Source organism: Rhinolophus ferrumequinum, chromosome 3 (genome assembly GCF_004115265.2).
Source record: "Rhinolophus ferrumequinum isolate MPI-CBG mRhiFer1 chromosome 3, mRhiFer1_v1.p, whole genome shotgun sequence".
NCBI classification, from domain to species: domain Eukaryota; kingdom Metazoa; phylum Chordata; class Mammalia; order Chiroptera; family Rhinolophidae; genus Rhinolophus; species Rhinolophus ferrumequinum.
In genome coordinates, this window is record NC_046286.1 from 95,016,993 (window position 1) to 95,043,983 (window position 26,991).

The 26,991-nt window shown below is 38.1% G+C and overlaps 1 protein-coding gene across 4 annotated transcripts in view; it reads right to left on the reverse strand.

Annotated features, from left to right (window-relative positions):
* SYNE1 (spectrin repeat containing nuclear envelope protein 1) overlaps positions 1-26,991 on the reverse strand; it is a 417,051-nt gene that overhangs the window by 79,855 nt on the left and 310,205 nt on the right. For all 4 annotated transcript variants that reach the window (XM_033094253.1, XM_033094240.1, XM_033094230.1 and 1 more), the window contains 15 exons: positions 22,688-22,807; positions 20,780-20,980; positions 18,348-18,521; positions 17,249-17,380; positions 16,388-16,584; positions 15,597-15,729; positions 15,031-15,213; positions 13,664-13,813; positions 12,898-13,074; positions 12,311-12,466; positions 7,395-7,547; positions 4,475-4,645; positions 2,592-2,725; positions 1,985-2,189; positions 119-301 (listed from right to left, as the gene is read on the reverse strand). In XM_033094253.1, coding sequence (XP_032950144.1) covers positions 119-301; positions 1,985-2,189; positions 2,592-2,725; positions 4,475-4,645; positions 7,395-7,547; positions 12,311-12,466; positions 12,898-13,074; positions 13,664-13,813; positions 15,031-15,213; positions 15,597-15,729; positions 16,388-16,584; positions 17,249-17,380; positions 18,348-18,521; positions 20,780-20,980; positions 22,688-22,807 — 2,469 coding nt within the window. The remainder of the gene's footprint in view (positions 1-118; positions 302-1,984; positions 2,190-2,591; positions 2,726-4,474; positions 4,646-7,394; positions 7,548-12,310; positions 12,467-12,897; positions 13,075-13,663; positions 13,814-15,030; positions 15,214-15,596; positions 15,730-16,387; positions 16,585-17,248; positions 17,381-18,347; positions 18,522-20,779; positions 20,981-22,687; positions 22,808-26,991) is intronic.

Consider the following 26,991-nt stretch of genomic DNA (forward strand, 5'->3'; position numbering starts at 1 on the left):
GTTCTTTGGTCTTGAAGGAGGCATTGTCTCAATGATGGAAATTTCTTCTTTTCCTGTGTGTATGCCCAGACGTTATAGAACACCCAATCATAATACACATTGAATGCAAGCTCTGTACCTGTAACATAGTCTGCTGTTTGCAAAGAGCCTGTTCTAGGGCACATAAGTGTTGACTCAAAGAGAGTTGATCTGATTGAATGGCTGACGCTGCTGAAGCATCCACTTGTTGCTTGAGTTGCTCTCCCAGCTCACGGAGAACAAAAAGGGAATCCTTAACTGTCCCCAGTCCTTTGAGGAGGTCCTATAGAAAGTGAAAATATATCCATCGTGAAACAACATGTTAAGTGTACTCCTGATTATAAACAATTAGTAAACGGCCACACATTAGAAACACTCAATTCTTATTTGTCGAGTCACTATACTAAATAATCTTGACCAGCTGAAAAAATAATCAAGACTTTATCCAATTTTTAAAAATATGTATGTGTATTAACATTTTAAAGAATATATTTACCATTCTGATAATAAAAGCCCCATAGGTTCATTGTAGGACATTGGGAAATGCAGAAAAACATACATAAGCAAGAAAAAACAGCTACAAGTAGAGTCAATAACTGGAACGGTGTTGGCAGTTTTTTCCTGCTTCTTCACAGAATTGATATCAAATTGAAAACAGTGTGCTACATTTTTCCTTTTTTCTACTGAATATTATAGACGCAAGGATGAATTTGTCAACAGTATCGTCTGTATGTGTGGGTGGTCGCATTGTACGGGTTATGATAGATACACCCTCCTATTTCAGAATCGGGGTATAGAACCCTAGCCATGGCTCTGATGAGCAGGTAGGCTGTAGCTCCATTATTTCCCATGGCATCTCTTCCTGCCACTTTTTATGGGACCCTCTTATATACTAAAAATTATAAGCCAATGAAAATTATCTGTTTCTCATTTCCAAGTACCGCTAAGAGATAAAAATGACTGATTCTTCTATTTGTTGCTCGTGCCCCCATAGACATGGCAGACAGAGCAGAGCTTGCTATGCCTAAGCAGGGATTACTGTTAGAGGAAGAAGAGCAAAGGGCTCCTTTAACCTTGATACTGACAGCAGACAAATTCACAAAAACAGTTTGGAGCACTACACACTGAAACAGGTATATCTCAACACAGGAGAACTGAAAATTGAAAATGAAAAAATCCTGTAAGGATAAACTGTATGTGGAAGGAGAAAAAGCAGTGAATTATCTTCACCATAAATATTAAAGCTTTAAAGTGATTATTATTTATATGCAGGTAATGGAAGAGCTTAAACTTTTATTTATATGCTTTTTATAACTTGCCTAATTCTAATAAACTGAATAGGAAAGTTTATAAGAAGATATTTGAAATATATTCACTGAAATAAAGACAAATAAGGACAAATGGTAAGAGCCACGCAATGGTTGAAACAAGAGAACTGTTCCCAAAAATCTTAAGTAGGTTATTGGCAGATACCGTGAAAAGGAGAAATACTAAAAAGCAATTAAAAAGAAGTATACCCATAAATCAGGAGAGAAAGACTTCTTTCTACCATTCAATTCACAGAAGAAATTATGTTGATGCTTATATAAAAGATAATGAACCTAAATGGACGATACCCTTAACACTGGCTATTTAAAAGATACCACATTATTCTCCATATGGTCATTTCTTAGACTGCCCACCTCTGTAACAAGATAGCGTAAATCACTCACGTGGATTTTATTCCATTAGGAAAAACAGGAACACAACTCATCTTAAAAGTGAAACAATGGGAGGGGCCTTTTAAATCTGGTAACATGTGTTCTGAAAACCTAGCAGGCTCTTTGCTACTTAGAACAATGATTTTGGGGTAACTTGTTTCACACACTGCGACGTAGCAAAAGCTTACCCACATAGCACTAGCCCTCCTAAACTGGGGAAGTCTAAGAAAGGCATGCTGGGAAAACACGCCAGTTCCTGAACATACGTGGCAATCTTGAATCCATGTCGCCACTTCTTCATCAGCGATGTCCTTGTTAGTGGCTGCCTTCAAGAGCTCATCGGCTCGGTCCTCGTGCTGCTGGACTGTAGAAGCACACTGTTTGGAGTAGTCCTTGTATCTCTGCCAAAGCTGCAGCAGGGCTTTGCTGGAGTGCAGCTGCTCAGCGATCTCTTCCAGCAAGTTATTCCATCTGGAGACAACAGCCAACACTCATGGGTAAAGGACCACCTCTCACCAAAGGCTAGGAGCTGTTACTATCTTAGTTTTCATGATCCTGATTTATGTGAATTTGGAAATAATGCAAGGATGTCTCATTTCTATTTAACAGTATAAAACATAACATTTCACACTCCTTTCAAGGGTAGATACAAGGAATGAGGTCAATCTTTGGGTATATAGCAGTTCTAATTTTTTTCTAAATATCTTCACTGCATTTACTTGTCATTAAAATCATTTTGTGAAACATTAAAACATCAATAGAATAGAACCTATAAAGCTCAAATTCGAAACATTAGGAAGTTTTTATTGTGTCATTATTTATAGTTGGGATGTGATAGAATTCATAACAGTGTAAAATTAACATGCTTCATACCTCATATTGACTTCCTTTAACGTATTGGTAAGAGTTTCTGTCACGGGTGGGTGACACTCTTTTAATAGTTGGTTGGTGATAGAGCCAAATTTCTGTAAGCTCTTTTCCTGTTTTTCTAGATCATCTTGAAGATTCTGCCCAAAGAAACATGTCACAGATAAAATGACAGGATCTAAATTCTAATAAACAAGTTTAAAAGTAATTTATAGGTGTTTTCATAAATATGCACATACGAATACATAAGCCATGATTTTTCTCCAATGTGTTATAAGCTTTCTTTAGATAATCACTTCTTCTTTTTACGATTTTGTTCTTACGCATGTGAGAAGGGATTCTTAACAATTAAGCCTTCTTACAGTGGCATCTGGAATTCTGCAGGAAAAGCTCACATTGGGTGTCCTTATCCATCATCTAACAGGATACTATGGTAGTGGGATGCATGCAATCTCTCACTCTGTGATTCTCTCTGCTGCTCAAGTCAAAACCCAGGTCTCTGTTTCATTATGTACCGAGTTGTTCTATCAGAAACTCCTGATAGTTAGACTTTAAGAAGTCATGGCTTTTCTGAGTGCCATCTCTAAGTTCTATTGGGGGTGTTCTTCCTTGCAAAGAATATTTATTAGATGGGCAGAGTCTTCTACCAAGGACCACTGAAGGAAGTTGAAGAATGGTATTTCCCTGGAAATATTGTTGAAGTGATAGACTCAGTTCTTAGTAAAACTCCACAGGTGAAGTAGGCTACAAAAACCCAATGCTATTTAACACCGATATCTGATTGCCTTCAAATCAAAATGTGCAAAGAAAAGGATCTGAATTCTTTCATATCCTTAGACAGTATTTGCAGGTGTTAAACATGGAACAGGCTAAATTAAAACGTGCTTTTCACTCCCTCAAAGTTATAGAGTGTGTTTCCAAACTTACTATTCTAAAAATAAGTTTTAATGATTCTTAGTATCTGCAACACTATTTAAGGTTTAAAGAAATTATATAAATATATATATAATTTTATCCTTCGTCCATCCTGCCCAATACCCCCAGAAAAGGCATTCCCTTCAGAAACTGCATGTGAGGTTGGCAACATATAAACTTTGATTGTCAAGCCAGGGACGCGGACTGAGGTTAAGGAGGGTACATGCTGGGCTCTTGCTGGCATCCCATCTCTCAAGGGCCTGCCCTGCCCATCCTATAGTCTACATTATTTAGCCAGAGACAAAGAGCAGTGACAGGTGAGAGCACCCAGTGCCCAGGTGTGCAGGGGAGTGAGGGCAGCAGCTAATTTGGGGACAGTGACCTGAGATGGAATGCTGTGTTTAAGTTAAACAGCAGCGATGTCATTCTGGGTGAATACAATGATAACGGACACACAGGAAACCAAACAGAAAGTGCTAGAAAAAGAGGATTACGTGTACACATTAGATAGACCACTTATATTAGGCTAAATGAAAACCACTTAATAGTTTAAAAAATGTACCACTTTTGCTATTTTTCTCTTTGTTTTCTTTTTAATCCCTTAGAATACGTTTGGAGAAACAGGAGAAAAACAGAAAGGGAAGACACAAAGGGCAGCAACGGTGGATCAAGGAGGTTGATTAAGGTATAAAATCATTTCATAAAATACATTCACATGAATATTTACATGATAGAATTTTTTAAATCACTTAATTATATATCAGCTAATCCAGATTTCAGCATCCACAGGTAAGTCTGAATGAGTAACAAATATAGCAGGTAAAATTAATTTTCAATATTTAAAAAATAATTAAGTGGAAACAATATACAGCAGTATTGTAGGATGTTAACGTCCACATTTGCTATTTTGGCTTTTTAAAAAATTTTTCTCATATTAAAAGGCATGCTAAGGATGGGTTCAATTCATTCCTTACCTGAAGACTGTCTACCTGAACTTGCACAGCTTCTAAAGAGCCGGTCAGCAGACGAAACCGGGAAAGAGAATATCTGGCCTCCATGAGATAACTGTTTATCTCGTCAAAGGCCATTTTGTGATGGCCCCATTGGTCATGCACGGACTTCAACAGTATCTTTAGCTGCCCAACCTTTTGAAAGAGACAGACACGTCTTAGAATTACACAGCATTTAAAAGTATGGAATGTATGTTCAATTGATGGGAAAAACATTAACATTTAGGAACTTCATCAGGGTTTCAAGCATTATAAACTAACCGAAACAAACAAACAAAAAAGATTTGAATAGATGTAGCCATGTTGAAATTGATGCCTTTCACACTTTTGAATGCTTAGGCTAAAGTGCTTAAAAATGCTCTCTGTCTCTCTGTCTCTCTCTGTCTCTCTCTCTCTCTCTCTCTCTCTCTCTCTCTCTCTCTCTCTATATATATATATATATATAATCTTTATACATAATATTTATTATATATCTATATAATATCTATATAATATAAAAGTGATAAAAGCTCAACATATTTAATACCACAGTTTAGGAAATAAATGAGTGTTTTAGCTAATGCATTAACTCATTTAATCTTCATAACAACCTTATGAGGTAGGTATAACCATTATCCCCATTTTATAGATGAGAAACCTGAGGTACAAAGATGTTATGAAAATCACCTGGGATAATACTGCTAGAATGTGAGAGATCTAGATTTGAATCTAGGCAAAACTAGTCCCAGGAAATGAGAAACTATATCAATCATCTATCTACCTATCTATCTATCTATCTATCTATCTATCTATCTATCTATCTATCTATCTATCTATCTACCTACCTACCTGTCCATCTATCTCACATGTCTGTGTATGCACACACGCACAAATGATTATCTTACAACAAAACATCTAGGAATACTCTTTTCCTATGCTTACCTGAAACAGAAAAGTTAAGTTTTCAGTTAGTCTGTATCATTTAGAAAAATATATGCTTTGGACTTCCTGGACATCACCCCTAATCTTCTAAACGTAATCTTTTGAATATGGAGTAAGTATGGCCAGAATGAAGAAAACATTCTGAAATTCATTTGCACCTGCATTCTCTGCTTTTCTTCGCATAAATAAAAAATGTTGAAACCAATCAGGATACTATCTAAGGGGCCACATGACTAACACATCTTAAAATTACACAGAAGGGCTGCCTCAGAAAGGAGGCAGTGCCCATAGGTGAGGACAGGTGCCAGGGCCTGCCCTATGGAAGTCAGGAAGAGACATGAAAATGAAGCCAAGAAAGCAATGAGAAGTTTTGAGCAGTCTACTTCTTCTTTGTATTATTTTGTTTGTTGTTTCACAAGAAGATGTTTCTGTGAAAGAGCCACTCAGTTGATTTACATGGTAAATTGTTTCCAAAGATTTGTGATTTGTGAGGATTTACGAAAATGCATAAAATAAAATAAAATAAATTTAAGTCAGGTTAAAAATAAGGTAAGGATAGACTCGAAAGCTGTGATTGGAGAAGAGTACGTAGGCTGTGAGAAGCTGTTTGCTGTGCACCGTTGGTCTCAGTCATTTATCCTGCTTGTACCTCGGCTCTCATCTCTGTGAAATGCGGATAGTAACTACTTGTATGAGTGTTTGCAGAGCAGTGTCTGTTGTTACATGCATTTTCTTATTGGAGGATTTAAAGCTCCACTCAGCACATATTTATCCAACATTTTCACAGCGCTTACGTTTGAGTGCAGGACAGTTAAATAGACAAGTACACTGTATTGTATGTTAGAAGATGACAAATAATACAGATCAAAGCACAGCAGAGAAGAGAGTCAGGGAGTGAGAGGTAGGGGTGAGTATCATTTAAAACAAAGTAGTCAGGAAAACTCTCACTGGGTTGGCGAATTTGAACAAAGACTTTGAGGAGTGGAAATGACCCATGCGGATATTTGCCAAAAGGTTTTCCAGGCAGAGACAGCAGCCTGTGCAATGTCCCTGAGTGTGAAACATGCCCACTGAGTTCAAGAGTAGGGGTGACCAAAAACAAAATGAACCCCTGGAGCAGCTGCAGGAGACGAGGTCAGAGAGGCCGTGGGAGGCCAGGTCATGTGGGCCTTCTGGCCCTCAACAGGTTTTGGCCTCATTCTGAATGAGATAAAAAGCTATTTTATTTCATTGGCGGGGGCGGGGGGGAGTTGAGTAGAGGATGGTGTGATATGGCTGCCATGTCAACAGGACCTCCCTGGCATGGAGACTATTCAGGAGACCATTGAAATAATCAAGGGGAATGGTGCTGGTGACAGACCTAGGTGCCAGCTGCCAGGATGGGACGAGAGGCTGGATTTTAGAGCTGTTCTGAAAACAGCACTGACTAGATGTGGGGTATGAGAGAAAGCGAGAAATGAAGAATGATGCCATGGTTTTCTGCCCATGCCATTGGAAGGGTAGAGCGGTCATTAACTGAGATGGCGGAAAGTGTAGGTTTGTGGGGGAAGAACAGGAGGTGGTTTGGGCGAGGAAGTTCGAGATGTCTACTAGTCACACACGAGGAGATGTCTACAAGCTGGATTTCTCTCTCTGCCTTTGCTTCTATCTAGAGTGTAGGAGAGAACTCCAGGCTGGGGATACACATTTGAGAATTGCCTGTGCCTAGAGGGTATCTAGGGACATGGGAATGGATGAGATTATTAAGAGAGTAATGTTCATAATAATGTTTGTCATAGAAAACACCCAAAGGTAGACTTTCAAAAGAAGGTTAATAAAGTGAAGGCCAAAGTAAAAAGAGATGCTGTATTAGATGTGTGATTATTTACTCAGTTACTTTACACCACCAATCCCCATGACACGGTTGGACGTGAGATGGCCAACACGGTCTTGGCGCCCTCTCTCTCTCCACAAGTAGCATTACCATGTGGTCTAAGTTTGCCCAGGTTTGGTTGAGCTCCTGCAGCGTGCTCACGACAGCGCCAGAGACGTCTTCCTTGTTCTGAATCAAAGCACGTCCATTCTGTTCAATTTTCTCTACCTCTTTTTCTTTTGCTTTAATCAACTCTTCTAGATCCTGAAAGATTAAAAAAAAATAGTGATTCTAAATTGTTCCATTATGGAACGCTGGGGGCATGCTGAAATGGAGCCCATAGTCTCATATCCTAAAAACCTTTTACTAATCCAAAAAAGTTATCATTCTCGGCAGAGCATTGCCACAGTAAAACTTCTTCCTACATTTAAATCTTTTAAAATAGTCTTTTTATTCCATGAGAAATTAACATACCTGAAAAAAAAAGTAAAATTTGATTACCTGATAAAGAAATGGCACTTTTATAGATAGATAAACAAAAAATGTAATTTTTTTTCAAGATGCAATGCAACAAGGAAAGAAATAATGTCAGAAGTGGTAACATGATTATATTCTTAAATTCATGTATCTTGGTGTTGCAAAAGTTACCCAATCTGAGCTCATAGGGTGAAATGCAATAGAATGAATATTCTGGGCCCCAGTATCCGAGATATAGTTACATTTCTGCTACAGTGGAGCTGTGCCACTCTGGGTACAGCTTACCGTGTCTCAGTTTCTCCAGAATGTCTATTATACCTTATTTCTCCCTACAATACGCTGATTCTATGTGATTCTAAAAAATTATAGGCTTTTCCATGAATCAAATCCTCATTTTTTGGGGATGTACATTTATAAATGTCAGTATGAAATGTTCAGAAAATAAAATAAAGTGAGGCAGTGGCCTCACTTTAAGCGTACATCATAATCCTAACATATTTTAATGGCATTTGAAAATCTGGAAAGCTCATTGAGGCAGGCTGAGGCTACTCTCACCATTTTGTGGATGAGTAAGTAGGAGATCCAGTCATACAAACCTGTGTCAGGTCACAGAGCTGGTGAGGCCAGTTGTGGGATCAGAACCCAACCTTCTGAGCCTACTGACCCTCCGCCCAGCGCTGGTGGGGAGGAATCAGGGCATGAATATTGGAGAAGATGACAATCCCACACGGGGTGATGTGAGAAGCTGTATATTATGGCATGGTTAGGGTCTCATGTTCAGAAGTAAACCCCAAAACTAGATATCTGGATGTGTAGGCACTGGAGGTTAGAGTGAAGAAAATTCCAAAGTATTTTAAGTTTGGATAATGTCTCAGTTCTGTAAAAAAGATTGCCATCTTCCTCTTATGATCCACACATGAATGACACGCTTGGGGGGGGATGGGTAGTGCGGCTGATAGGTCACAGTGGGGGGGGGCATCTCTGATGTATTAGTTATAAATACGGTGCCTCTTGTATTTCTGTTTCTCTCTGGCCCCACCTCTTAATCACTCTCTACCTCATTTATAAAACAGGATTAATAACACATTTGCTTACCTCAAAGTGATAACATTGGATAAATATATAAAATATACTTTAAGCTGCTAAGAATTAGGCAAGTGTAAGACAGGACTGTCTTATTCCATCATTTAGTAATCGACCATGCTTCAGGGCACACTTATTTATTTTTCTCTCCTTAATTATCATGAAGCTACTTTTGTCTTGATATTTTAATTAGAAATTCATGCATTAGGTAACTGAAGAGATCATTTGTGCTTTTAATATTGCTCTTTCATTTCCACTTTATAATTTTGTCAATATTTTGACAGCTTTGGTAATTAACCAGAGAATGAATATAGTGATTTACTAGGGTTACAGGTCCTTTATGCAGTACAGAAAACATAATTAACTTTACTATTTAAGGATATTTCTCTGTACTTCTCTAAAAGATTAAATAAACATCAATAAGGCTGGCCCGGTGGCTCAGGTGGTTGGAGCGCTGTGCTCCTAACGTCGAAGTCGCTGGTTTGATTCCCACATGGGCCGGTGAGCTGCGCCCTCTACAGCTAAGATTGTGAACAACAGCTCTCCCTGGAGCTGGGCAGCTGTAGCAGCTGGAGGTTGGCATAAGCTGGGCTACCGTGTGCTGCCAAAAGTGGCTGGCAGCCAGCGTGAGTTGCTGTGTGCTGCTGTGGTTGACATGGACTACCGTGTGCTGCCATGAGCGGCCGGTGGCCAGCGTGAGTGGCCGGCAGCCGGCGAGAGCTGCCGTGAGCTGCTGTGAGCGGCCGATCAATGACCGGCAACCGACTGCCTCAGTGGCGGGGAGCACAAGGCTCCTAATACCAGCATGGGCCAGGGAGTTGTGTCCTACACAATTAGACTGAGAAACAACAGCTTGAACCGGAGTGGGTGGGGGAGGAGGCAGAAGAACGGGGGAAAACTAACCATCAATAATCCTTCCAACGTGAATTTAATATGATTCTAAAATTCAACCACTGGAGTTAAATTTATCCTCATTTATCCATAGATGTTAACTTTTTTCAGTGAGCAATATTAAATTAATGATCCATCGCTTAGAAACACATCTCTAAAATGCTCTGCACATTTATATTGGCATAAAAGCAACACCCACAAGGGAACTAGGACTGAAATATGTAATATTTTGTGCAAAATAAAGGTGTGTTTTCCTTTCCTTTCGATGATAATTAAAAGATGATTCTTTCTGATCAACGAAGGGAAAAGCCAAGCCTAACATTTTTTGCTTTAATAAATCATTCTTAACTTGAGTTAATTCACGAACATCAATTTTTGTGTTGGTTTAAATTAATAAATCACCTCTGAAAGAGTGGGAATCTATTCAAGATTTTTAAAACAAAATAAAGTTTGAATCCAGTCACCAATTTCAGTATGCTGACTTGAATTTCACACTTTCGTCCAAAGGAACAATTTCTCAAAACTGACAATAAATTTTTATCAAGGTTTGTGGTGCTGCCAAACACAGCCTGCCAGTTAGGCTACTGTGATTTATATGCGATGCCCCAAAATAACTGTGTGGGCTACTTTCATTCTGTTCTTGGCTTCAAAAAAATGACATTTCATTTGAAGTCACAAATTAGTATTGGGGTAAAGTTTTTAAAACTACAGTTCAAGCTTTCCTTTCTGACACTGCCTGGTGTGACCCTCTGGGACACTACAATTTGGGTCCCCAAAGGAGCTAAACTTGGCCAAGCTTCTGCTACACTGTTTGTTTGTAGCAATGTCTCTTTCATTAACTAGAAGAGGTGTATATGAAAAGAAGCAAAATGGAAAATGGCAGGATAAAAGTAATTAAAGAGAAGACAAAAAGTAAGAAAAAGGAACAAAAGTACTGGAGGAAGGAAAAAAGGAAATGGAAAGTTGTAGTAACATATTATTTCAGTGTTAGAATAGTAAAGTTTATCACAACAAAGTAACAAGGAAGCACTAATCCTGCTAACATTAACACTTAAATTATCTTTTCATTCTAATGGAAACATTTTAATTTAGGAACTCATCAAGAAGCATTAACTCATCCTTCGAAGTAAAATTTTGAAATCCGGGCTTATTTGTACATTTTAGAATAGATGGCCTAAATTAGAAATTCTATTGGCCCCTGAAAATTGGAAAAGCAATGATGTGTATTTTTGGTCTTCCATCTTTTACACACCCATCTTCTGATGTGAAGCATTTTTATTATTTTTTTTAATTTCCAAGTATTTCTCTATGTGATAGTATTCTTTGCCATTTTTACGCACTCTCAAGATTGCAACCCATTAGCTTGTCACCCCAGCACAAGAATCTGGTCTTCCTTTTCTGAACCAAAAAGCTTTGGTTGAGAGCTTAAATATATCCCATTTACATGTACCCCACAGGAAAAATGCTGCCTGGAAGGAATTTCATTACTAAAGGCCTTTTCAAAATCTAGAACACAAAAACAAGCTTGGGGAAAGGAGCATGTCTGTAGAATGACTTCTTCAGTTGTTCTTAGAAAACACTATAGAGCAGCATCACAGCTAATCCATAACACATTTCAAATTACTGAGTTATTTAAAAAGTATTACAGCATTAACTGTAATAGCTCACATTTCCTTTGTATAAAGAATACCTGAGGAAATATTAAGTGTTCTGTCACTGGAAAACATTTACAGTATGCCCACTCTACTTGAACCCGTGATCCTTACTTATTTCTAACAGGAGAACAAGCAGATCCTGCTGAGTGCTCCCCCACACGACACAATAGGAAGTAATATTGTTACCTGTGAAGCACTTGCTCAGTAGAGTTGAACCTCAATCTAATAAAGCCTCAAGTGCTAACTTCCATTTATAGGAAATACAGGAGAGGGAAGAGCAAGTTCAATGATATCTGAAGGTAGTACACAGGCTGATCCTGAAACTGGGGCCAGCCTACAGTTTCTGCAATAAGTTAATAGTATTAGAAAAATATTCAAGAGGTTTAAGAGCTCTAACAAGCAAATGTAGCAAGTGGACACTGTGGCATCTTTACGTGAATAAATTAAGTGGAAAAAAAAGGTTTTAAAGATAATTGAGGAAAGATAATTTAAGGGATTCTTGTTAAAATTTTTGTGGTAATGATGATATTATGGTTATATAAGAAAAGTCCATTTTTTAGAGCTGCGTATTATAGCATGAAGGAATAAAATGACGTGATGTCTGGGATTCACTATGAAATCTTTAAGAAGAAAAGAAACAACTCAAGACAAATATGTCAAAATCTTGATAATTATTAAATCTAGTGATCAACATAGGGGGTTAGCAGCATTCTCTACTTATAAGTGTGTTTAAAAAGTTTCATAATTTCGAATTTATAAAAACAGTTTAGAAAAGTTCTCTAAACTCACATAATCAGAGAAATTTCTTACCAAATGGAACATTTTTCAATATTCAACTCTCAGTTCTCAAGAAACGCAAATGCCTTTGGCATACACCATGAAATTGTGCAACAGAGCATGTCAGCCACCTGGACCAGTTACCTGACAGTCTTTCATCGCATTCTGAACTGAAGCCTGATCTCCAATTATATGTTGCTGTTTCAGTCTCTTCTCCTGGGTTTCAAACCAAGTTTTCATACATTGTATGTTGTTTTCATATTCTGACCAAGATTCCAATAAACCTTCCAACAGCTGAATCTGAACAAACATATGACATTTGCAATTTTATGTTAAATTCAAATCATTAGCAGGCCACAATTTCCTCCAAATTGAGAATTCTTAAAATACAGCCCATTGTCTATCTGATTAAAAATGAACGTTATTAAGTGAGAATTAATGAGAAGTTTTGGTAGGCAAGTACAGAACTTAAGTCAACTTAAAACTAAGGCAAAAGAAATTAAGAGGCATCTTTAAAGAACTAAAACAATATGAGATATACAAAGAGTGACGGGTGCATAAGACAAAATAATTCCCATGACTAAAGAGCATTTAGAGCAATGTAACCTTCAGTGGCATTCTTTCCCTGGGCCCAGTGCAGCTATACTACTCATGAAATTAATTTTCTTTACAGAGTGTACCTCTCCTTGGAGTTTTGATGAAACATGGACAGCTGAGGCCACTTGGCTTACCTTCTCAGCTACTAGACCCTGCAGGATTTGCCAACTTTTATTCATTGCCCCGAGTTGCTCAGCAAAATCAGTCTTATGGCTGCGTTTGCTTTCCACATCCTGACTGCTGATTTGTAGCACAGACTGGTTCACGAAATCAACTGTCAACTGTTTACAGTTAATGTCTATCTTAAAACCCTAAAAAAAGAAGGGGGGAAAAATAACAATGTCATACAAATAAATGTCTTATATTTTATCAGGAATTTCGAAAGCTTTAAGTAACCTTGGGATTAATCTCATCACTTCCATGATTTAGTCCAAATGACACAATCTGTGTGTATTCATACAATCCTTTATTTTCAGAAGCTTAATATATATAAAAATATATGAATATACTAAATACTAATTAAATGTATAAATTTTGAACTTATAAATATATTTGAATTTTAATTTATAAATATCTTGTATGTATTTGGTAGAGAACATAGAATTGGATAAATTGTATAGTCTCACTATGAGAATATTTATAAATTACAATATTTTAAAAATTACTTCTTAAAATAACACAAAATCTTATTCAAAATCATTCCTAAGACTGGACAACTTTTCTATGCCTATAACTAGGGAGGCACTTTTCTTACTCTTGGAAGTGACACCTACTTGGTGTCACTATGTATGAGACATATACTTCAAGACCTGATTTCCATAATTGAGTTTTTGAGTTCCTTCAAATAAAATAGCCCTAAAATATGAAAAGTTAAAAATTAAAAATAAAATGTTTAATAACCTTATATTTCTGAAGGTATTCATGAATTGCCTTGTAACCTATGGAATTTTTTATATCTTCTTCATCCTTTTGAATGACATTTTCCATGAGAGAAATCCAAGTCATGACTTCAGAAATGGCATGGCGAGAAGGTAGCTTATCCATTTGGAGCTGCCCAAGTAAGAGACAGAACAAGTTACAAGTATTAAAATTCAAACGCAATTTCTGTTAACCTAAGAACCCTAACATTAATACTTATTAATGTACCAACAGAAATAACATTTCTTAATGACATTTTTGGATCCTACTCTTATTAGAGGCTTGGAATTAAACATCAGGCAAATATTGAACAATAATAGTCATCTTATGTTCACTTGACATGCAATACTATAAACATTGAATAAACATTAACTAATTAATCAAAATACCAGTGAGAAGAAAATATTATTGTGATTTTATAGCTAGTTTTATGAGTTTAAAAAAAGTTAACTACAAAACATTCAACAGATGTATTTTATTAATTATCTTGTAAAATCTCTGTGTATTATGACTGAGGAATGTTAAAAGAAGAAAGAAAAATACCACACTACAAACTATCATTTTCTAGATTTTTGGCACTGTAATATTTATTCCTAAGAGCACAGCCAATTTCCTCAGTCTTTAGCAAAAATATACTTAGAATTCTGAATCTTACTTAATCCATCATACATTTATGCAGATATTTATTATAATGATTTGGAGGAACCAAAGCAATCATTTAAAATACTTATGGATTTCTATGTGGTGCAGAATGATACAGAGTTACATGTGAGATATTTCCTCTCCTCTAGAAAAGTAGACTGCTGATTAATAGGGTAAGACATTTACATTAAGCCTACCTATCATACTTTGCACACAGTGATGAGTGCCAAAGAGAGAGAAAGATAGACTATCTGGGAGTTCAGGGGAGAGAAAAGCATATTTCCAGAAAAAAGAAGTCCTGACTTCTCTTGCTTCTCTTGCCAGTGCTCTGTTATAGGTAAGATTGTGGGTCTTTTACATTTATTGTCATTAAATCTTCATATCTACTCACTTTATGAGGCAGGTGTAGTTATCCACATTGCACTCGTGAGGAAACAGAGAAGTTAAACAAGGCCAGACAAGGATCCTAATACATACACACACACACACACACACACACACACACACACACACACACACACACGATAATGGCATTTTTAGATATTGGATTTGTGGAACAGTTCACTTTTAATATGCAATACAATGCAAGAGAGAAATGACAACATGTCCAAAGCAGAGCTGATATAAATTTGTGAGCAAAAGCAGATTTTCCATTTCGCACAGCTTAAATCGATTACTGCCAATTAAAACAATGATTCTTTGTATACCTGGTGGAGCTTTTCCTGTACAGTTGGAATATTTGTCAGCAGGTCGGTCCACTGGCTGTCAATGTGTGACAGCTCAGAACGCAGGGCAGCTGTGTCCACTTTCTTTAATCGAAGAAGCTGATTTCCGGTGCTCAGAACAGACGATTTCAGGGACGATTTGGCATCCACTTCTTTGGAAAACTCCTAAGAGAAGCAGCAATGTTCAGATCAGGATTAAATAATAGCCAGACCTCTCATTTAAGGAAAGAGACCAATTTATTGCATAAACAAGTTTTCTTTACATCTCAAAGGCGTGTTGGGTTAAGCATTCTAGAGAAAACAAAAGCCCTGAATGAAAGCCAACAGTGAAGCCATTACTTGAAAAGCACCTTGAAAGAGGCAGTGTTGAGCCCTAGTATTCTGTGCAACCGTTGAACACGTCTAGTTAACACTCAGATCCTCTAGAGCTTGGTTCACTAAGTCTCTCCACTGACAGCTGGTTTCCTTTTCACTGGTGTAGGTCAGGCCTTACCTATAGGCTCGTAGACAATAAAGGTGAATCAAATGCTTCAGATTCTCAGGCTTACCAGGAAAGCGTTCAGATGATCACGCACCATTTCCAGTTCTTGTGGGACTGTCACGGATTGCTGAGCCCAAAATTCTAGCCTGTCTTTTGCAGACTGTAACCAGTGAATTAGAGCTGCAGATTCACTTTGATATCTGTAAGTATATTAATGAAGCCTATTAAGCAAACATCCAATTCCTACTTCCTGTTAACCCACGTTATTCACCAAGGCTAATTTTAAAAGGAGACAGGATAGATTTGGGAGAATAATGTCCTGGGTTGAAACTCTCAAATTCTCTTCTCTTAATATTTATGCCGTGTTTCAGCTTTCCTACCTCTAAGCTGAAAATAAAATACCTCTTCTCTACTCCATGTTGAGGCTATTCAGATAATATTAGATGATTATTAAAACTTCTTAGGAATAGAGGTGGCACACAAATGGAGTATTTCCTTAAGTAAAAGTAAGCCTTCACCTCTTTTGAATATTTCCCATTGTTCTTGAGAAATGTCACCTTTTCAAAAGCACTTCCTATTCCTTCTCTCCTAATGTTCTACTGTGACCACCCAGGGTCAGTCAATAAGCGAGGGAGGATGACAACTCAAAGGTAAGGTACCGGTCACTCTGCCCACTGTGAATTACATGTTTATACAGTTATACAGGAATCCAGGGGACTTTGTGTTTGCCTTTATTTTGCAAACTTTGTGATAAATTCCTAGAGGGACCACATCTTTTTCAAGTTCCGTAATACACACTCGCCTTGTAAACACTCTGCATCACAAATCTGAAAATTTGCAAGACAGTCATTGTATTACCTGGTCCAGTGTTTCAATATTGTTTCCAATCTGTGAAGTTCCTTAGACACTTTGCTGGTATTATTTAACCAGTGTTCTCCAAGTTGATTTAGCTGGCTTTCTAGATCTGAGCAGCTAATGGATAACAGAAGTCGTTTCCCATCATCTAACACCTGATATAACTTGGGCTGGTATTCATTAAGGCTGGATTTCAAATGCTAAAAGGATTGAAAATACTGGGTCAAAATTTGGATAATGCAATTTTTCTCTTTAAGAATGACCATTTCTCTGGTGCCCATCCCCTTAGTCAAACTTCAAATATGTGCACCCAAGTAACACTGAAAACTTTGAGATGCTTTATCTATATCTAAGTACAGACGGCCAGTTTTTTTTGGTAGTAACTTTAGGTGCATTTAAAACTGTCCAACTCTAATTATTTCAAGAATAGTGTGACACTAGCTTAAACTCCAGAACATGGTTGGTGGAGGCAGAATTTTCAAAAAGAGCTCTCTTTCTCTCATTAAAACAAAAAAAAAAAAACAAAAACAAAACAAAACACTTTTTAATACCATATTACAAAACAACAAACTATAATTATTTTAAGATAGTGCGACATGAGTATAAACTATGGAAATGCTTGGTGGAGACTGAGTTTTCAAAAAGAGCTCTTATTAAAAAAAAAAGAAAAAAATACCTTCTTATGTTCTATTATAAAACAAACACTTAGCATTTATCTGCTTCCAACAATGTCAATAGCTTGAAATAAAAGTACTTAATACAATATTTGATTGCAAGTTTGTTTAGATTTAGTTTAAAAGCGTGGGGAAGTTTCCAAAGGACATGTGGCAAATTTTCCCACCGAGACAACATCTGGACGCTGACCTGGTACAGTGTTATCCGATCGATGAGCCTGTCCTCGCTCTCCTCCACCAAACCCACACTGGGGATGTTGGTCTCCACCACCTCCAGCTGTCTGCTGAGCTCCTGGTGGCCCTCATCCAGATGCGACCACGTCTGGAAATGCAACACCAGTTTGTGAGCTAACCCCCCCCAAAAAGGAACGACATTCCTCATTGTGTGCAAAAAATGCACTGGACCAATTCTCTTTAAAGTTATGTCGGAGATGTGTGTGTTGGGGGTTTGCTTTGGGAAGCAAAAGATGGCTCTGGAGCTAAATGGTGACCCTGACAAGCATGGCTAACAGGCTGTGGCATTGCCAACTAACTAGCACTGTGAGCAAGTTACTAAATAAGCACGGGTAAGATTTCAAACTTCTCCGAACCTCAATTTAGTATTGATAAATGGGGGTAATGATAGCTATCTTTTCCATTATGAGGATTAAGTGGAATAATGTATACAGTGTACCTGCAGCACAGTAGTTACGTGATTGCACGGTTTCACTCTGCACTCCTGCAGAGAGGAGCACAGGACTTACATAAAAGGGAGGGGCCTGTTTACCTCAAGTAGTAAGTGAACAAAATACATCACATTTGCAAATTAAAAAAACAAAACACAGACATTTAAGAAATACGAACATATAGCATAAACATCCTACTGAGGAGAACTCTCAAAGGTCCTCAATTCAGATTTTTATTTTCTTTAAAATTGGAAAATCTTGTTTTCAATCATTTGAAGTCTTTGTTAATAGTGTATAGCAAAAAAAGTGGAGTTACACTAAAAAAAAAAAAAAAACATATTATAGACTGAAAAAAAAAATTCATAGCAAAAGTCAGCAGTGTTTCGGCCTGACTATCCAAAAGACCCCAAATATCATCATTCCCTGTCTGAAGTCAGTATTCATGGAGCTGACTCACCATATGGCATTGCCCTTGTCGAAAAACAAACAGGAAATACAAACGGGACAAGACAACACGGGGTGCTGAGCCCCAGACGTCCCCAGGTGGTGAGAGGCAAATGGCACAGGTACACGACTTGCCCCAACAGTCTGTTGCGCTACATGGTTCTACATCAAGCATCTCACCTCCAGAATGTACTCCAACTCCACACCCCTCTTGTGAGCCCCTTTTAGTACAGCTGAAGCCTGCGCCATCACTTCTGTGTGGAACTGAGTTTCCTGTCCGACCGCGAAGCTGATTATCTTTCGGAAGAGTGTTTCAGTCAAAATCATATGAGATTCCAGGCCTTGGAAGTATTCCTGCAATTTTTTTCAGGTAGAAAGAGGTCAGCAACTCATTCACATGCTACCTTACGTTAAAAATTGCTTTAAATGCGGAAGCTGACAGAACGCAGCTGAGGCAGGAGTGAAACTGCTCCATCCCTGCCGGCCTCCACCTTACCCAGGCACTCGCAGCTTCCTGCAGACACAGGGGCTCCAGTCTTCTCAATGGGGGGGCCTCTAGTGTCCCCCCACTCTAGTGCACTTACACACTTGACAGGTTCTCTGTCCCCAAAACAGAGCCCTTCATATGTTACCAGCTGCTGATAAACTCCCCTGCCCTCAAAATCCCTCATCCCTGTGCCATCTGGGCTTCCTCACTCTCCTGACACATCTCTCACTAATTCCAACACACAGACGGGCCTCCCTTGTCCATCGAACACATTAACCCCCGTGTCTCCATCTTTGGCCTAGGCTTATACTCTGTACTTCCTGAGGAGACCTCACTTGACACATCCACAACTTTCCTTCCTCTGTGGTTGGACTTGAGCTTTACTTCTCTGAATTCGCAAAGCATTTATTTTGCTTAATACTCACGGCCAAGTACTGCCTAACACACACTGATTGGTATTATACCTTTTTCAATTTCCCTCGTATTACACCTACACACAACAGAATTCCAGGCCTTGCACAATGCTACAACTGTGTTTTGAAATGTTACTTTTTATGTGTAGAAGAAGTTCCCAGAGAAGGAAGATAGGGCCTCTCCCATTTCCTGTTTCCAGCATCATGGGTAGAACTGAAGGACTGAGGATTAATAGTAATATTTAGTGTGTACTAGGTGCCGGCACTCCATCAACACTTTACTGACTAACTCATTTAATCCCTATAACAGCCTTATGAGGTGGGTAGATTTATTTACCACTTCACAGATAAGGGCACTGAACCACCCAGGCTATGTAACTTGCCTAAGATTCACTGTAGACCTCTCCCTCAGAAAATGGTCTGGCCAGTAGAAGCTAGAATCATTATTTTTAACTGGCAATTATTCAAAAAAATCACGGAATCTTCAAGTTGGAAGAGAACTTCAAGGTCATTTAGCCCAACATTCACTGAAAGCTAATATTCCTTTTATAACCCCACCTCCCCCTGACAGCCTTAGATGGACTTCTCATGGCCAAGAAAGCTGTCTGTTCAATGGCAGCGTACTCCTTTTAGAGTTCTTCATCTATTGAATTTTATTTCTCTGTTATTTATATTCATTGATCTTAGTTTCTCCTCTGGAGTAACTCAGGAGGATATTTTATTACTATGGGCTAACATTTGAGAAAACCCAGCTGTGAACTTTAAAGCAATGTTTTCAAAGCCAAATGATAAGGCGTTAATAAATCACAAAGTTTTGGATAAAAACCTCTGGGAAAAATAGCAAGAAGTATAATTAAAAAAAAAAAATCCACCTTTATAATCACGAGAGAACTACATAATGGTAGAATGTTAAGTGTCTATAACCCAATGGGATTTTTAAAAGTTTCTCTGTAGGGAATTCCCATAGTCTGGGAGTTTGGGGTTCCAGAGGGCAAAACTGCTCCTTCTGTAAAGATTGCTCGTAATGCAAGGGTTACCTTGTCTGTGCATTTAAGGGGCACTGCTGTACTAAGGAGTAGTGTCTAACTTGAACTTGGTGATGGCACAACTGGTAGAGAAATCCCAGGCCTACCAGGTTTGATTAGGTAGTAAAAGGACTCATTGCTCCCCAGAAGGAAACCCTTGAGGCCACAGCAATTAAAGGAGCACACGCTTAAGGACCAAAAGAGCCGAGTGATGCGCGTACGTGACAGAAACCCAATTCCAGAGCAGAGCAAGGGGTCCCTGGCTAGGACAAGGGAAGGCAGAAAACACCGAGGCCCAGGTGAACAAACAGGCACAAAGACACAAGGAAAACAGCAGAGTTAAGAAAGAAGCTGGGCTCCTCGGAAGAGAGTCCCTGTATTTCTCATTGATTACAGTTTAGGAAGGAGAAAGCCTGGCTCAAAATAGAGAGGAACTGATAATTAAAATTTCTGGTAAAGCTGATATTCTTTTTTAACTTAAGAAATGATAGAACATATCCTCTATAATTATTAAAAACCAGTGGGTTTGAGTACACATTTCTGGACCATTTCAAAGATTAACTTACATAAGTAGAAACTCCTAAAAGATTGATAAAATTAGGTTTTACTAATAAATATATGTCAATAAGTGAGACTATTCTCATGAGTCCACTTCTCTCTCTCTCTCTCTCTCTCTCTCTCTCTCACCTTATGTTTGTCAAGTAGCTGTTGGATTTCCTCTTTGGAACACACCATCATCTTCTGCTTGCCTGCCATCTTCTCTCGTCCAGTTTCCAGCAGAACAACCAGATCTTGCATGGCCCTTTCATACTGACTCTTGAGTGCAAGATTCTGGTTCAGTCCACTCCGCCGAGACCCAATGGTCATCATTAGTTCGTCATACATGTCCTAGTAAACAGAGGTAGCCATATTCCCTCTCAATTCGTTCTCTGGCTCCTCTCTAAAAAGCATATTACCAACCAAACCCACACGCCAACCACGGACACTCCTTCAGGGGCCTGACTTATGGTGACGCTCCGTGTATAGGGAGGGCACAGCCTGTCTTTCTTAGGATCCCCACTTCAAAAACTTCTTTCAAAATGACAAGCTAATTTTTTTTTTTTTTTAACATTCCAAGGTACATGCAAAAACGTTGCCTAGCCATGACACATGAGGGGGATTTGACAACTATCTCCTCAGGATGTCAATAGTTTGTGGCGAGATGTGGGGTTCAAATGTTGAAAAATTGTTCGTGGGGCCGAGGGAAATATCAAAGGAAATGTAATTCTGATTTTTATAACGTTTTCAACACTTGCATAATCTTAGAGGAATTGAATAAAGCATCCTCAACATTTCATCTGCTAAGTAATCAGATTTGGGACTATTTTTCAAATAAAGGGCTAGAGAAACAGAGGAGTTTAATGTGAGCTGAAAGACTTTAAGACTTGAAAAGGCAATGCTTTTGCCAACTGTGGTGAAGTAAACAAATATTTTAACTGGAAAGACATTTGGGGGAGATGATGATACACCAAACACAAAACATTTTTGCACCATATGGACCTGATTAATGTATCACATTAGGGGTTAGCAGGACAAAAAGGTTCAATCTGGAAAAGTTCAAGTTTAATGTCTATTTACAGTTATGACGTTTGACTCTTACACCTGACATTTAAGCACTGTTGGAAAACGGTCTAGGAAGGGGAACGTGAGGGCAGTGGGCTCAGGACATTGTTAAACGTTAGACAGTGGACTGAGACAGTTAAAATAAAAATATTCTTTTAAAAATAAGAGCTATTTTATTTTCTCAAAAGGAAGAACTTGTGACCCATGCTAGTAATTCCTCAATAGTTTATAATAAGGTGTGCAGAGAAAACGTGGGTGAGTGTTGTGTGTGTGGCACTGTACACAATTTTTTCTTAATATAACTTATCTGTGTTGCTTATCAAATGCTACATGTTTCTGGTGTAACATCCCAGGATCTCCCTATCACCCTAATGTCAGATTCTTGCAAGATCTAGGAAAACAAATTAACCCAAAGTTATTCTCTACTCCAGAAAGATTCCGGGAAGTCTGTTTAGATTTCAGCTACCTTCTAGTTTAATTTTTGTTGTTGTTGTTTTGGAATTAAAACAATATCTCTTTCATTCAAACATGTATGACAGATAAACTATAGTTTTGAATATACAGAGAAAACATTTTCTGAAAAGTATTAGTTTGAGTATTTTTCTTCTCAACAGTTTTTGGGGGTACAGTATAATGCAGAACAGATATTCCTCTTTTAACTTTTCTGGGATAGACTGATAATAATTATGTTTCTAGAGTATAAAGTAATATACCACAATTAAACTATATCACAATGCTTAGCCATCATCATAATAACAAAGTACATGTCAGAAAAATAAAGACTCTTAGAAGCATGAGAATACAATCTATCTTAAGCATTAAATATGGTAAAAGTTTCAGAAAATTTTCTAAGAGTTACTTGGAAGAAAGATTAGCACTTAAACAATATGAATTTTATAGAGAAAAAACAAGAAAATAGAGAAAATATCTTTTTCCTTGACTTCTACTTGGGATGTATCATTGAAACTGAATGCTCTTTGTAGAAAAGTGTACCTGGAGTTTGGAGAGTTCTTGCATGGAAGGCTGCTCAATCTGCAACTTGTCAGCACGCTTTTTTAATTCAATGATTCCTGCATCCAATTCCTTTAGCCCATCTTCAGCCTGCTGTATTGCCTGGGTAAAATTTATGCCATCCATTAAAACTTCCACAAATAATTTCCCATAAAAAGTGTGACTATCATGTCTCCTCATTTATACCTCCTCTTTCCATAGAAAACAATACATACAACAAAACTCATTTCACTATAACATACAAACCATGGGAACCTGTAATATGGAAAAGAGAAGACTCTTCTTTACACTACAGACCAACTATCTTAAAGGTAAGGAGATTGGCGGGACTAAGGGTGGAGGGTCGGAGAACAATAACTTCCTTCAGCACAAAAGGGAATGCCCGAATAGCAACACCTGAAAAAGAAGCACGAGGTAGGACATAATTAGACAAAGGCATTTGCCTGATTTTTCTAAGGGATCATGTTCTGGATTTTTGAAATGCAGTTCTGAGCATCTTTGGAGTGAGATTTGGTGAGGTTAGAAAAAAAACATTACAGCATGGTCAGGGCAAGCTTACTTGTGAAGCAGAAAATCAAGCAATCAGTAAGTATTACTTTACTTCCCCATGACTATTTTGTAACTACTAATTTGTACTTCTTCATCCTTTCACCTTTTTCACGTAGCCCCTACCCCCCCCCCCCAATCTGGCAAACACAGGGAATACAGTCAATAATATTGTATTGTAATAACTGTGTACAGTGCCAGATGGATACTACAGTTAGGGATCACTTTGTAAATTAGGTAAATATCTAACCACTGTACTGTACACCTGAAACTAACATAAAATAATATTGAATGTCAACCATAATTGAAAAATAAAATAAAACAAATATTACAGTGGCTGCAAGTGCTAAGCCTTGTCTTCCCAGCATGAGGTCTGTAGAAGCAGAACCAGATCTTAAGCCCAGCTTTCAAGAAACTTACAGTCTGGTTATAGGAAACCAGAGTAAACAGAGGAAAACAAAACAAGGCTGAAATACAGTTATGCACCACACTTGATACTCATCATTCCTATCAGAGCACCTTGGAGAGGAGCGATCCCAGTGAATCGTGGAGCAGTCTCAGTAGGCTTTTGGAAGAAATGCAACCTCGGTTGCCCTTGAAGAATCAAAAGAACATGAACTCCAGATGGCAGATGAAACACATGTGTCTTATTTTCTTTCCTGAATCCTCACTACGACCACAGCAAATATTTTATTTGCTTGTTTTTTGGTATGTTTCCCTCATCCCCAACCCCCACCGCCACCAGGCGCCATAAATTTACAAAAACAAGGGAAAAAGGAAAGCTGGAAAGCAGGAGGATACATGATAACGGACTTAGGAAATCTGAGAAAGCTGAATCCTGAGCTAGCAAGGGATCTTTACCATCAAATTTAGAGCAATGGGAATCTCTGGCACCCTGGGTGAAGTGGGATGGGTGCTAAATAAGGAGGGTTGGTGAAAAGCTGCTTAGGAAGCAGTTAAATTCCCACACCCCTTTCCTCATTCCACATGGCCCCTTCCCTCCCCTGGTGAAAGGTGGCAAGTTTATTTTCTGGAGAAGGTAAAATAGTCTCTGGACTGAGAGGCTCCAGACACAGTCGCAGGCCTGAGTACCTGACTGAAAACAGGGATAAAGTGACTGAATGCCGAATGTGGAGCCCTTGCATCTTCTGAAGTGCTGCAGCCAGACCTTTACTTTCCAGATAGGAAAGGAAAAAAATATGAAAAGACCAATAGAAAAGACCTAAACATTTAATACAAGGATTCTCCAACAAATAGCCCACACTAGACCACCCTTCAATAAATCTCAAAATTGTCAAGTCCCATCCATCCACGAAGTCGCCATTTAGCTGTTTAGTCCCCCATCCTAAATGTGAATAGACAGCAAAGGATTTCCTGAGAAAAGCTTCCAACATGGAAAAGAGAGGTCAAAATAAGGAAACAAATAAAAGCAGTATGGAAGGAAACAGATTATACAGGAAAAATAAAACTTCACCAACAAAAAAAAAACATTAGCATACCTAGAGAGATAACAAAAAATAATGCATCTATTCAAAAAAGAACAGGATACTACAAAAAGGGGTCACTTAGAAAACCTAACTGAGCTCTGGGAAAATTAAACGCACAAGAGTAGAAATGCAAAACTCAGCAGAAAAATTTGGAGTGAAAGTCTTCCAGAAAGCAGAACAAAAGACAAAGAAAGAAATGTCTCTTGATAAGAAAATTAGAGGATTGGACCAGAATATGCAACATCTGGATTCCACAAAATCAGAGACATAAAATGGAAGAATGAAAAAATTAAGTAAATCATAAGAAAATTTTCCAAAATGGAAAGTGGAGATCAGCCAAATGCAAATGCCCATTGAGCTCCCAGCTCAGTGGATAACACAGACATGTCATTGTGAAATTTCAGAACACTGAAATTTGGAACTTTGGGGAATTAGAACGATTTTAGATTCCTCAAGCCAACACTGAGATCTAGAAAACAATGGAGCGAAGCCTCAAAACTCTATAAGAAACAGATTTCCAACCAATAATTCTAGAAAGAGCCAAGCTATCAATAAAATGTGATCATAGCATAAGAACATTTTCAAACATGCACAATACTGAGGAATACATCCAGCATACATCCTTTCTTAGTAGGGAGATGCACTAACAAAACAAAGAGGCAATACGATAAAGAGAAACACTTGGGACTCAGAAAAGAGAAGATCCAGCAGAGGGAGAAGTGAAGGAGATTCTCAGCATGGTACGTAGTAAAGGCAGATAAAGGGAGATCGCCGGAAGACAGCTTTGCACCAGGCTTCTGGGGCCACAGGTCTGTTTGAGATCAGAATGACATGACTCAGAAGAGGAATATATTCAGAGGTATCATCCCCATGCCTTCTGCAATTATTCACTTTTTAACCCAAGGAAGGTAAGGATGGAATCAGCACATTTTTTAGTTGCTTTCCATTTATTTAAAGAAACAATCTAGTTATTTACTTTTCTCTGTGCATTTACTTTAGTTATATTGGTCAATAATAAGTAAAAATAAATGTGGTCATGCATATCCTATATTTCCCATTAGAAACTCAAGGCAAAGCATCACCGTGGCTGCTCAAATCTTTTTTGGAATCAGGTACGTTATAAGCTAAAAAAGAAAGATAAAATAAAAAAGTCCTTTCAAGTAGAAAGTATGACATAGAAAAATGATTTTTAATTTGAGGAATTGAGAGAGCTCTTAAAAGCAGATAAAATTATGGTGAAGAGAAATCCACATTCACATATAATTTTGCAAACTATTTTAGGTGATCTCTCTCAGAGAGGTAGGTAGATGGATAGATAGATAGATAGATATAGATAATCTCTTTATAGAGAGAAATATTTCAGGTAATTCTCCGTAGTCTACCCACAGAACCCTTAGAAGTCTCCTGAAATTAGGTTATGAAGTTTTGTTAAAACCCACACTTTTCATAATTACCTAACTTATGAAATAGATATTCTGTGTAGCATCCTTTCCATTTCTTCTCCCCTCCCTGTATTCACTGCCATTCCACTAGTTTGAATTCTCATTTCTTCTCATCAGGTCAGTTATGTAAAGCCTCATGATGGATACCTTGCATCCTGACCCTGGCGCTGCCATGCCAACCACTCAGAAGCAGGATCTGGCACTGAAACTCATTCTCACCCTCAAATATCCCCAGTGACTTTCAACTGCCAGTGATTTCCATCCTGAGTACAAGTGTATAAGATCTATGAGGATGAAACACATCTTTCCTTTATATTCAGCCACATTCATTTTTAGTTTTCATTTCTGTTTCTGTGTGTGCTTTACCACATAGTACCTGCTTATAATTAAAAATAAGTCAATAGTCATATATTTGTGGCATGTGCTTATTTTTTTAACTAATGAGGTGTGCAATCAATAAAGTTTAGGTTTATACAATAAAATGCAAATTCTCTGACATGCAATAGGCCCTACAAGTTGCCTCAAATTTTCTCATCCAACCTTATTTTCTCTCAATCACATTCTAAGTTCAGCTAAATAGGATTACTTGTTTTTCTCCTGAAGTGCTCCGAATTATCTAACATATATGCCTTTGTTCTTGCCGACCTCTTTACATGGATACCTTTCTTCCCAGTCTCTGTGTCCAAGCTTCAAAGTCCAGTTCCAGCTTCCCTTTTCAAAATCCTCTCTGGCCGTAACCCTGCTGGAGGCACTCTACTCTTTTTCTTGTGTCCATAGTGACCCATCTGTACTGCCACCAGGACAGTTTGAC